Here is a 13,677-nt window from a genome sequence, read left to right on the forward strand (position 1 = left end):
TTGGCATCAGAGCAGGTTTAATCAAGGAGAAAGGAAAGATCATTTGAGCACTAAGGTTAAGTCATCTCCTGTGTGTCTTAGACGGTAGGAAATTTTAAACTAGCAACTCTGATTTGTCTCCTAAAACAGTGACACATCCTGAGTTAGAAGTTAGATTTGTACATGGGGCACATATTGTGTTGATTAGAAACTCTTTTGAGGATCTTTGTGTTCTTAACATGTTATTTCCTTGAAATTGGATACTGATATGGCTTCTAACATAGGCTAGAGCATAACAAAGTTTCTTTAAAATGCTTTGTCATATACCTGCCTGCCCACCTGCTCCCCCACCCCCATACACACATACACCGCCCCCCCCCCAGCACCAAAGTTCTGTTTCTTGCGGTGTTCCCTTAATTTGGGGGCAGTGCTGACTAAAGGAAGAGTGGGCCAACAGAACTGATCTGCCTCATGTTCTGGGGTGGGGGCAGTCAGTGGCTATTCAAAGCATCCTACATCCCTCTGCTCACAGACCACAGAAGGGACTGTGTATAGAGAATGGCACTGCTTTCCCATGGCTTTGTCCTCAAAAGCACAGGAAATTACATTTTACTGCAGCTTTATAGATAGACTGACTATACAGGTTTCCTAACATTGCCGTGTTCTCATTCTGTCTGTGCTTCCTCCTAACCCCTCTTTTTTCAGGGGGTTGGGAGGCTGTGTTAAAAATGATTTCTAAAGAAGAAATGGAAAGTTAAAGATCAATTTCAGAGTCTTGGTTCTCCTCTCCACACAGGGATTTGAAGCTCTTTGGAGTAAAATCTCATAGAGCACATTCTGCCTTTTGAGAGAATCACATAGACTCTGAGGCCTGTATAAGAAGAGATTTGAATTTCGGATTTCACATATATTTTTCAACACTGTTTTTCACTTTGAGATTAAGGTGAAAGAGCCACATTGTCTTTCCAAGACGTTTAATTCCCTTTGTCCTTTTTGTAATCTGCAGGAGGTCTTCTCCATTTTGCCACACCTGTGGATCCTCTATTTCTGCTTCTCCATTACCTCATAAAGGCTGATAAGGAGGTGAGTTTCCAGCTTGGGGCATCCACAGTGAGGAAACAGAATCAACTATTTTTGTTTGATCTCCTGTCTCTCTTTTTAATGATCCAAAGGTGGATTCTACCTTCAGATCTAATATAGTGACTGGAGAAAACATGAGTCATATGGGCCAGTGCAGGACAGAGCACTACTGCACAGGCCAGAGAAGCAGCACCTTACTCTTGATCTAGTCTGACCCTGGCTTGCTTGTGACCTCTGACTTGCCTGACTCACTGTGCTATGCACCTTACTGCTTGACAAAGCCTGACAGCTAACACTCCTTTATCATTAAGTATTCCTTACACTTGAAATACAAAACAGGTATTTAAAAATCGACCACGTGTCTTAAAGAGGCTCTTCTTTAGTGAGAGACTGTGGAATAGGTAAACTGGAGCAGGTCCAATAGAAGCTCATTAATGGCGATGTGCTAGTTGAGACTTAAGGAATCCCAGATAGATAAAATTTACCTTTGGATTAGAAATAAAGACTCAGCTTACTAATAGTAATAATTTTAGCCAGAAGTTCTGTAATATTTTGGTCTCAGGATACATTTACAATTAAAATTATTAAGGGTTCCAAAGAGCTTATGTTTCTGTGGGTTCTGGCAATACTCACTCTTAGAAATTAAAACTGAGAAATTTAAAAATTATTTATTTAAAAATTAAAAATAATAAGGCCATTACATGTTAACATAAATAACACATTTTTATTGAAACAACCAAATTTAATGAGGCATGTGGCATTGTTTACATTTTTGCAAATCTCTTTAGTGTTTGGCTTAACTAGAAGACAACTGAATTCTTATATCTGATTGTGCATTCAATCTGTTTCCATATTTTTTTTGGTGGGATTATATGAAAAATATGCGGCCTCATACATCTTTGTAGTTAGAAAAGGAAGAAATAATGTTACAGCCTTTTTAGATTACTGTGGATATTCTTCTTTAATACTACCTAAAAAATCAACGAGTAGTTTTTTAAAGTTTAGTTGCAATGTGGAATGTGAAACTTTGTCAGTTAACTTTCTGTGCTCTGTTACATTAAAATCCATTGATCTATCTTGCACTTAAAATGGATCTTTTTACCAGTGTATGATTTTGTAACATCATGCTTTGGTCATTTGGAAAATATTGATTTGCTGAGTTATGCATATCTTCCAAGTGTTGACACATCTCATTTTACACACACACACACACTCCCTTTTGTTAATATTACCACTGATCTCATCAGAAAGCTCTTTAGGTATTGAGAAGCTGTCGTAGTGGCAGATAGAAATTTTCTACAATTCTAATTTTTGCTTGAAAGCTCAAATTTTATTATTGGCTGCAAATACTGTCAATCTTTCCCATGAAATGACAGGCCCACTTCGTTCATATTCTGCCTAATACGGGGGTCTGAATCACCATAATCATAGTGGGTTTTTCAAATAAAAATGGTATCCATGAAAAAGCAGCTGGTTCTGCTTGCAACTCAGCCAGCCCCAGGAGAACATGCTCTTCCTGGTAATCAGCTTATCTTTGGTTAAGCAGCCAAAGGCCTTTAGCCATACCTCACTTTCATCACAGATAATTTACAAGATTTGTGTTCAAGGGCCAAGATTTAAGTAAAATTAATTGCTTTTACTACTTGCTCAAGGATATTCTTAAGTGAAACTGGCATTTTTTAAACTGCATGTAAATGGCAGTGAGGATCCAAATGATGACTAGGACAGTCTGGTGCCACCACCAGACTCTTGCTAAAGAACCAGCAGTTTTACCCACCATTGCATTTGAATCATCAGTGCAGATGTCCACACAGTGAAAATGCAGATAGCATCTTAGCAGTATTAGGAAAATAGCTTTGAGTTTGGGTACTTCATGACCCAGGGATCCATCAACCATAGTTGGAAAATCTTTTAATTAATAACTTTAAGTGGTAAGTGTTACTCAAACTGCTTAGAAGAATCTGGTTTTTTTGGACTCTCGTGTTTGCATAAAGTATGAACACTTATAAATTTCTTACTTAATCCTTAGACCAAATTCCTGAAACCTCCGTTTGGTAGGTAAATTAATTTAAGTTGCTATAAATACTGAAAGTCACAAAGTATCAATGCATGTTTTCTCTTGATGCAGCTTAGCCTCTTTTAGCCTCCTCCTTCCCTGTCCTCTGCCCTTCACTGTGGATTAGTGAAGTTTTATCCCTTCGTTTAATTGTGTGTCCCTTTATCTGGAAGCTACTGTGATAGCCAGTATAACGAGGGCACACAAGCTGTGAGGCTGGTAAGCCTCGTGTCTTTAAGGAACCGAAATGGTCCTAATCACCACCAGAAAGGCCCTGGGGAATATTCAGGGAGGAATTTGTAAAGCTCAGTGGCTCACCTGTGTGGTATTTTCTAGGATAAATTAATGAGCAGAAAGACACCAACCAGCCTCAGCAAATGTATTGATCTGCACTTAAGGCTCCCCCTCCCCTTTTTGATAGCATTTCTCCATCTCCCATTAGGACCATGACTCTGGGGGATTAACCCTATCTTGGCACTCTGGGCACCTCCAGGGTGCTATGGTGAGCTCACATCGACAGGTGCAGAATGAAGCAGAAATGCTGTTCAGGGTGGCCTTGGCTTTCATTTTAAACTGTCGTACTTCCCAAACACGTCTTCCCAAGTGCCAAAAATGCCCTTTAAAGTAACATTTGAGATGTTTAGGTATTTCCTTCTCTACATTTTAGACATGATCATTTCCTATTTAGTTAAAAATTATTGATACACACATTTGAAATGTGACCTGTTCTTTTAAACTTTATTTTAACATCAGTAAAAATAACTCTTTTTTTCTAGGTATCCCACTGCTACTAGCTTTATAGTCAAGGCAGGTTGCTTATTGCATTTCCTTCAATGTATATATGGTAAATAAAAATAAGAATGAAACACTAGTTAATTATGAAATTATTTTATATCATGATTGTATGGTAGTCCATTACATATAAATATTGTTTTAGAGTAGTCAAATATTTGACATATTGATTGATCATGGAAGACTATAGATTTAAGGTAGAAATCTAAAGACAGCAAGACTTGGGAAAAATCTGCATTATTCTTACTATTTGAAGGAAAAAGAACATTTAAATTGAGATAGTTCATGGCACTAGTTAACCTAAGAGAAAGTAGTGACAAGCTATCACGTGCTCTCAAATGATTGAGAAGATTTTACCCTTAAAACCCAAGAAAGCTGCATTTGCAGAGATTGATCAGACGCAGTTTTTGTGTCTTCAGGAGGAGCTGTCAGTACACGAGAGGTAGAGCAAGCTAGAAGTGGGGCATGGGCAAGGCCATACATCTGGTACAGTCTTGTGTCCCCAAATCAGGGGGCTAATACCTTAATTTAGACAAACTTTGCCTCTACTTGCTACTAGTACAGTTAAGAAAAACGACCTAATTCCAAAGAATGATGTTGTGAATCCATATGGTCTGCACTTCTGGCCCACTGGCAACCAGGCCATATAAACTTCTCTGGCTGAGCCTGATTTAGCCTGTCTGCAGCTTCCCATGACTTCTCCCTCTGGCTGTCTTTTCTTTTATTCTGGTCTAAATTTGGAAGCATTGTGAGGCAGCTCTGACAGGGGTAGATTCACTTTTGTATTTTCTTTTTGTGGCGGGTGCTTCTTTCATCATCCCTAGAGTGATGATGGGGAGGCAGATGTATGTCTGGGCCTGGTCTGGGCTTGTTCCAATGTGACAGTCAGGACTCTTGCTCTGTGACCACAGCTGGTTCTTCAAATTGAATGGGTTGGACCATCCCCAGACAGTCTCCACCATCTTTGCAAGCTTCTGTGGCTTCCAGTGCTTTTGTAGATTGATTTTGTTGCCCGTTTCATTTGGGGACTGTACACCCAAGGTAGATGGTGTGCTGCGTGGGACCCCAGTGCTCACAGGAGCTTCCTGAAGGGAGCTGGGGTCCATCCTAGAGCCTGTCCCATTGTAGGGATTCCTTAGATGGAATAGGTGGCTCTGCACTAAATTTAAAGGCCCAGACATGAGTTAATGTGTCTTTTTCTCTTTTTTTCTGAACATCTTTATTGAATGAAATGCTTGCTTTCCAACTAACTAAGTGTTTTTTCAGGGGAAGTTTCAGCCCCTTGATCAAGTTGTGGTGGATAACATGTTTCCAAACTGTATCTTGTTGCTGAAACTTCCTGGACTTGAGAAGTTACTTCACCATGTGACAGAGGAAAAAGGTATGGTATAACTTAAAGGCTTATGGCTGGTAGAAAGGATGGACCTTGCCTAAGAACGTGGCTGCTTACAGACCCACTGAATGTAAGGCTTATTCTGTGTCCATCATAGGGAAAACTCATTCAGATTTGCTAACACTGCCAGCACTGTTCCTCTATTGCTTTGGAGTGTTTAGTCTTTGGAACTACAACCATGGCAGTCTAGTGCCTATGTCCCACAGGGCAGGAATCACAAGGTGTGGCTTGCAGTCTTGCTTCTTCTTTGAACTTGTTCTGTGACATCAGGCAAGTCACTCAGCTGCCTTCTGCCTCAGATTTCTCATTGTAAAATTACGTAAAACCTGTACCTTAATAGATGGAAGCATTTATCAAGCACCTACCAAAAAGCATATGTTGCACATTAGTGCTAAGCTCTAGATACTTATTAATAAGACATTGTCCTTTTCTTCACTTTGCACCCAGTCTGATTGGGGTCAATGACAACCTGAGCAGTGACCGCACGGTGTAACGGAAGTGAACTCTGAATTTGCTGGGGATGCACAGGACAGGTTTCTAATCTGGCGGGGTTGGGTGGGGAGTGCAGGTGGGTAGATGTTGTGTTGCTTTCCTGGGGGAAATGACCTCTTTATGGAGTCCTGAAGGATAGTCAGAGAAGCAGTGTAACAGAGGCTCAGATGTATGGAAAAGTATCAGGTTCAGGAAGTTCCAAGGAGTTCAAAGTATAGGATTCTGGGGAAGGATGTAGGTTGGTAAGGAATGAGGCGGGAATGCTGGGCATGGGTCCAGATGGTAAAGGGCCCTGTGTGTGTTTGGACTTTGCTTAATGGTAGTGGAGTGTCTGTGAAGTTTTAAGCATGGCAGTCTGCAGTGTGGAGAGTATATTGGAGAAGCCAGGTCTACCGAGGCTGTTGCAGTGATCCAGACAGGAGATAATGGTGGCCTTGATCTTAGGAGATAGAACAAGAAGAAAGTAGCCATTTAGAGATGGACCCAAGTGTATCTGGTGGTTGGGTGGTAGTCAAGGAGAAGGAGTCAAGAGTGACTTCTGGGTTTGTGCCTGACCCAAAGGATGTGTAGTGGTGGGATCCTGGACACAGGTAACATGGGCTGGAGGAGCAGGATAGGGTAATGAAGAGATGCGTTTTCACTATCATTCATTTAATTTTTCAGAGGGGAAAGTCAGGCAGTGTGTGTGAATGTGTTTTGACAGGTTAGAAATAGTATAAAAACTTGGCTTCAGTGTCTCAAAAAATCATCCTAGTAGTTTCAGGGTTAATATGGAAACAGTGTGGGAACCAGAGCATCAGGCTGATAAGCTGTGGCTGTTTGTGGTCATAGATGGTTTGGCCAACTATGACAGTTCTTCTGGGACCAAGAAAGTGGTGATTCCAAGAAGTGTAAGCTTACAGTGGGAAAGAGGAGAACCCTACTGATTGCATTTTATGTTTAAGGGGTCCAGTAAATTCATACTTGGCCACACTTGGAGCTCCAGTTTGGAACTGAGGGATGTATGGTGCCAAAGTTTTATCAAAGCAGTTCCATTAAAGACATTCCCTGATGCTGAGTTGGGCAGAAGACAGCAATCTTTTTGTGGGTGACAAATGAATTAGCCCATAACCACTTTTAAAAGATAAAGTAATGAAGAATAATTTAATTAAGCCATGTTAATTTTTGTCAACTTAATGCAAGCTGAAAATGCAGTTAACTCATTGTCCAGAATTCTGCTATTAGCTGTATAAGAACAATCATCTTAAAACCCAGAAATCCGGATTTAGAAACAGTGTTAGTGCTTCAGCATTTGTTTCCTTACAGTTTGCAGCTGAGAGCAAGAGGCTCTCTCTGTCTCATCCCTTCCCTCTTGTACACCGAACTCCTGACCATTTATTGCATCATTATCTGAATTTCTGTCTTAGTCTCCTTTGCTTCTCAATATTGCCTAACTTTTGGAAGTTCTGCACTTCCATTTTCAAAGTAGCTATATTATTGGCCTTTATATTTGCCAGATTTCGAAAACCCTAGGCCTCAATTTTTTTCTTTATTTTTAAGTGATGGGCAAAACATAAAATACTTTAGAATAAATTTCAAACAGTAAAAGATGTATTCAATCTCTAGAGGTTTGGCAGTTTCTTTTTATCAAACTCTTGCCTTAATAAGCTGCAGTCTGTGAATCTCAAAATAATGGAAGTTTTAAAAACAGAACCAAAAAGATTTTTATTTTTATTTTTATTTTTATTTTTTTAAGACAAGGTCTTGCTCTCTTGCCCAGGCTGAAATGCAGTGGCACAATCATGGCTCACTGCAGCCTTAATCTCTGTGGCTCAATCAATCCTCCCACCTCAGCCTCCTGAGTATCTAAGACCACAGGTACAAGCCACTACACCTGGCTAATTTTTTCTTTTTTTTTTTTTGGAGACATGAGGGGGTCTCTCTATGTTACCCAGGCTGGTCTTGAACTCCTGGGCTCAAGGGATCCTCCCGCCTCAGCCTCCTAAAGTGCTGTGATTATAGATGTGAGTCACCATGCCCATTCTCAAAAAGATTTTTAAATGGGGGGGAAAAATAAGTAAGATTCTCAAATGCCTCATCCTCAAAAAGACCTTTTCATCAAAATACATACAAGCATTTTCACATTACTTGCTTTACCCCTTGACCCAAAACATAAATATGTGAAATATGTTTCTTTACGGAAGATCTGTGTACAGGGACAGTATACTGAGATAGACATCTTTTTCCATGAAGATCTAGAGGGATCAGCATTCAGAAGTTTACCACTGCCATAGAGTCCAACAAGACAAGTGCAGTACATGCACTTCTATGACGGCAAAACTTCTGTGGTTATTGGTTTACATGTATTATGTAGTCCTTGCAGTAATTTTCTTTCGTTATATATTATAACCTGCGTTCTCATAAATGAGGAAACCAAGGCTTAAAGAGTTTAAATAACTTGACTAACACTATAGAACTTGAAGTGGTAGAACCAGGCTTCGAACCTACGTCTGTCTAACAGCAACTCTTTTGCCTTCCTTCTTATAGCTGTGTATGTAACACTTCCAAAATACTCTATAAGCATTTTTGTGTGTGTGTGTGGTGTTTCATGTAAAAATAAAAACTTGACTCTTTTTTTTTTTGAGACGGGGTCTCACTCTGTTGCCCAGGCTGGAGTGCAGTGGCGCAATCTTGGCTTACTACAACCTCTGCCTCCTGGGCTCAAGTGATCCTCCCACCTCAGCCTCCCAAGTAGCTGGGACTACAGGCAGGCACCACCACGCCCGCCTAATTTTTGTATTTTTAGTAGAGTCACGTTTTCACTGTGTTGGCCAGGCTAGTCTTGAACTCCTGGACTCAAGTGATCCACCCACCTCGGCCTCCCAAAGTGCTGGGATTACAGGTGTGAGCCACTGCACCCAGCCAAAAACTTGACTCTTTTAAAATTTATTTTTCTTTTAATTTTTTTTTAGAGACAGAGTCTCACACTGTCACCCAGGCTGGAATGCAGTGGCGCCATCATGGCTCACTGCATCTTTGAACTCCTGGGCTCAAGTGATCCTCTCACTTCAGCCTCCAGAGTAACTGGGACTATAGGTGTGCGCCACCATGCCCAACTAAGTTTTTTTATCTTTAGCAGAGACAAGGTCTTACTATGTTGCCCAGCCCGGTCTCCAACTTCTGGGCTCAAGCAATCCTCACACCTCCGCCTCCCAAAGTGCTGGAATTACAGGCATGAGCCACCACGCCTCACTTTGATTTTTCTTTTTTAATCTCATATATTTCCTCTTAATAATTTCCCTTTGTGTGGCAAAAAGAGAGAGAGACAGGGAAGGAGACAAAAAACTTCCATAGCTTAAGGAAATGTCCATTCTTCTCCCTCCAGGGAGCTTCCTAGAGTTTCTAGGCACTGTATGACCCCTCAGGCCTTATTCTAGTGATTGTGTTGGGTACTGGCTACTTATTTGAATGTGGATTATTGTCCATTTATAAATCAGTGTTTGCTTCCATTCTCTGTAATTTATTTCTAGATTTCTAAATAAGAAAGACGACTACTAAAGAGTGGTCAGTTACTATCCATGATGAGGAATAAAGGTAAAGAAGAAAGCGATGTTTTTTAACTTCCATTCTCTCCATAGGCTCTTGTGCAGATAGAGTAAAGCCTGAAATACTCAGATTCCCCAGCTGGCTGTTTTGATATTAAACTCCAGATGCTGTCTTAAACATCTATGGCATTAAAGACCTGGTAAAGGCTGCTAGGCCTGTGAGAATCTTCCCCTTTTGCCTTCTCCCTGATGAATGAACCTAGCCACGGTTGTTTGTACCCCGAATGATGATGGCAGTGACCTTAGCCCTGCCTACTTTATTAGTGAAGGAAATGATGTGTCTGTTTGCTAGTTGTGGGGCTCAGAGCAGGTTTCTTGCCAAAGAAGTGCACATTCAGTGGAGAGATGGCATGGGAAAGGACTAATGAAGGGTCACGAACCTTATCTTGAATGTAACCCTTTGTTTCATATTGCCAGCCCAAGCTGCAGTACGCTATCTGAGGTGATTAACAGGAAGAGCCAGGAAAACTTACCTGATTAAAATATCCCAAGTACAACTGCCAAGTTTCTTTCCCTAGGAGGCAGGGGAAGAAAGTGATCATATATGAGTTTCTCAGTTATGGAAAACATTGAGAAAGTAGAAGTGAAAATGTGCTCGAGGCAGTTCAACAATACATCAGGGAAATTCACGTTTGTGAGCTGATTACCCAATTGCTGAACATGTTACTTAACTGTGGATTCTGTTTTATTCCATCTTTATTTTGTAAACCCAGTCTTTCCAGTTGTTTGAAATCAGTTTTATAGGCACCAGGCACATAAGGGAAAAAAACCTTTCCAGCATATGCATGTATTATCAAACTCACTGACTCTCACAAATATTAAATTTTGGACACAGATGAATATGCTATGGTATTTTTCATAATTACAGATAGTCTGTGGCCTTCATGAATATTTTAAACCTCCTTGTTTTTCAAAATTTGTAAATTTCAAAAATAAGCAGTAATTTATACACTGGGTCCATGTGTAGCCTTCTGGGATATAGTAATCATCTTGCCATCTAAGTGTTAACTTAGAAATAAATTTATAATTTAAAAACTTCTTAGAAAAAAACCTCCAGACCAAGCTATCTTCACTAATAAATTTTACTGTACCTTACGGAAGAAATGATAGTCAAAGAAATAACACTTGCTCAAACTCTTTCAGGAAATAGATGAGGAAGGAATGTTTCCCAACTATTTTTATGCAACTGGAATTGCCCCAGTACCAAATCAAAATTATTACCAAAAAAATAGACCATTATCCCTTATGATTATAGACTGAAAAATCCTTAAGAAAATATTGGAAAATCAAATATCTAAAAATTAAATATATAAAACCTAAGTGGGGTTTATTGCAAGAATTCACAATTGGTTGAGCATTAGAAAATCAATTAGTGTAATTTACCATATTTATGCGTTACAAAATTGTATGGTTATCTCAAAAGACACAGAAAAGGTATTTGATAAAATTCAGTCGTGATATAAATTATCAGCAAATGAAGAATAAAAGGGAACTTCCAAGGGCATCTATGGCAAACTTAAACAGCTAATATCATCTTCATTGTAAAAGACTGAACACAATCTTACCCCAAGACTGGATACAAGAGAAGGATGCCTGCTCTTACCACTTCTATTCACCATGTGGTGGATGTCCTAGCATGTGCAATAAGACAAGAAAAAGGCATACAGATTGGAAAGTCAGTAGTACAACTGTCTTTATTCATAGACAATATTGTCATGTATGAAAAAATCCAAAAGAATCTACAAAAGAAGTTACTAGAATTGATAAGCAAAGTTTCAGGATACAAGCTCAATATACAAATATTAGTTGTGTTTCTATATACTGTCATTGAACAATTGGATAATGGAATAAAAACATACCATTTATACTACCATTAAAATAGCATTCTAGTGCTAAATGTAACACAATATGTGCAAGACCAATATGCTGAACATTACAAAATATTGCTGAGAGAAAATAAAGAAAAATTAAATAAATGGAGAAATAGGCCATGTTCATGGGTTGGAAGACTTAATATTTTTAAGGTATCTATTTTCCCCAAATTGTTCTATAGATTCAGTGTAATACTTAGCCAGCTCCATTTTTTTTTCTTTTTTGGGTAAGTATTGGTAAACTGATTCTAGAATTTATATGGCTATGTAAAGCAGCAGAAGCAGCAGTCTCCAACCTAATTTTGGCAGCAGGAACTGGTTTTGTGGAAGACAATTTTTCCATGGATGGGGCTGGGAGGGGGATGGCTTTGGGGTGAAATTGTTCCACCTCAGATCATCAGGCATTCAATTCTCATAAGGAGCACACAACCTAGATCCCTTGCATGTGCAGTTGACAATAGGATTCGCACTCCTATGAGAATCTAATGCCATCACTGATCTGACAGGAGGCAGAGCTCAGCCGGTAATGCTCGCTTGCCTGACACTCACTCCTGCTGTGTGGCCCAGTTCCTCACAGGACACGGATTCATACCAGTCCATGGCTTGGGGATTGGGGAGCCCTGATGTAAAGGACCTATAATAGTCAAAACAATTTTGAAAAAGAAGAATAAATTTGGAGAACTTACACAAACTGAATTAAAGACTTACTATAATCAAGAAAATGTGGGGGCCAGGCACAATGACTCATGCCTGTAATCCTAGCAGTTTGGGAGGCCGAGGCAGGAAGATTGCTTGAGGCTGAGAGTTCGAGAACAGCCTGAGCAACATAGCAAAACCCCATTTCTACAGAAAGTTTAAAAATTAGGCAGCTGTAGGCCAGGCACGGTGACTCACGCCTGTAATCCCAGCACTTTGGGAGGCCAGCGCAGGTGGATCATGACGTCAGGAGATCGAAACCATCCTGGCTAACACGGTGAAACCCCGTCTCTACTAAAGATCCAAAAAAAAATTAGCCAAGTATGGTGGTGGGCACCTGTAGTCCCAACTACTCGGGAGTCTGAAGTAGGAGAATGGCATGAACCCAGGAGGCAGAGCTTGCAGTGAGCCAAGATCGTGCCACTGCCCTCCAGCCTGGGTGACAGAGCGAGACTCTGTCTCAAAAAAGAAAAAAAAAAAATTAGCCAGCTGTGGTGGTATGCACCTGTAGTTCCAACTATTTGGGAGGCTGGGAGGTCGGTGTGAGCACTGGCTCTGAGGTTTAGGCCTCGATATCCAGGAGAGTGGTGTGGGAGGAAGATGAACCACTGGGTTTTAGACACATGGAGGCTCAGTTCAGGGCTTTGGGCTTCCTGGTTAGTTTGTGCAATTGCACTCCAACTTGGGTAACAGAGTGAGACCCTGTCCCTAAATTTAAAAAATAAATAAAAATAAAATAAATGTGGTGTTGGTATAAGGATAAATGTATAGATAAATGGAATAGAATGGAGAATCTAGAAATAAACCCACACTTATATGGTCAATTTATTATTTTTTTCCAAAGGTGTGAAGATAATTCAGTGGGAAAAAGGATAGTCTTTACAACAAATGTTGATGGAAGAATTTGGTGTACATATGAAAAATAACATTGATTCTCACCTCATACAGAAAAATTAACTCAAAATGGATCACTATGTTAAATTCAAAAATGAAAATTATTGAGCTTCTAGAAGAAAGCATAGGATAAAATCCTTGTTGCCTTGGGAGGCAAAGATTTCTTAGGACACAAAACCCACTAACTGTAAAAAAATTATAAATTATATTTTATCAAAAGTATTATCTTTTGTTTTTGAAAAATGACATTAAGAAAAAAAGGAGATTGTGAGTTGTGGGACAGTTGGAACTTACCTACCTGGCTGTCCAAGGTTTAAAATGATATAACCACTTGACAATTTCTTACAACTCAGGAGTTCTACTACTCTCTAGTACAATGTAAGGAACTACTGCTAGCTGCAACAAAATGGATAAATCTCACAGAAATAATCTTGAGCAAAAGAAGTTGGACACAAAAAGTATATACTGTATCATTTCATTCCTATGGTGTTCCAGAATAAAGCAAGAATTACCCTGTAATGATGGATGAGTGGTGACCTGTGATCTGGGTAGCCATGGGAGAATTGACTACATAAGGGTTCCAGGGAACTTTGGGGGATGATGCTTACATGACTGCATACATTTCTCCAAACTCTTAGAATTGTACATTTAAAATGCGTGTGTCCACTGTGTGAACATGAACATTGTCTGAACACCTAAATAAAATTCATTTTTAAAACAATATTTACTGATCCAGCACTAGAAGCTAAGCCTCCTGATTTCTAACACAGTATTTATTTTTACTTCCCCGTTTCCCCCAAAATAATATTGGCTCCTTTTCTCTCCACACTTCCTACCTCC

The 13,677-nt window shown here is 39.7% G+C and overlaps 1 protein-coding gene across 8 annotated transcripts in view; it reads left to right on the forward strand.

Annotated features, from left to right (window-relative positions):
* Window positions 1-13,677, forward strand: part of RNASEH2B (ribonuclease H2 subunit B) — a 63,635-nt gene that overhangs the window by 20,118 nt on the left and 29,840 nt on the right. For all 8 annotated transcript variants that reach the window (XR_009213269.1, XR_009213268.1, XM_032150922.2 and 5 more), the window contains 2 exons: window positions 986-1,062; window positions 5,174-5,288. Coding sequence is in view for 6 of the 8 variants with exons in the window: in XM_032150922.2 (XP_032006813.1) it covers window positions 986-1,062; window positions 5,174-5,288 (192 nt within the window). In the remaining 2 variants the exon portion in view is untranslated. The remainder of the gene's footprint in view (window positions 1-985; window positions 1,063-5,173; window positions 5,289-13,677) is intronic.

Source organism: Hylobates moloch, unplaced genomic scaffold, assembly GCF_009828535.3.
Source record: "Hylobates moloch isolate HMO894 unplaced genomic scaffold, HMol_V3 SCAFFOLD_4, whole genome shotgun sequence".
Classification (NCBI taxonomy): domain Eukaryota; kingdom Metazoa; phylum Chordata; class Mammalia; order Primates; family Hylobatidae; genus Hylobates; species Hylobates moloch.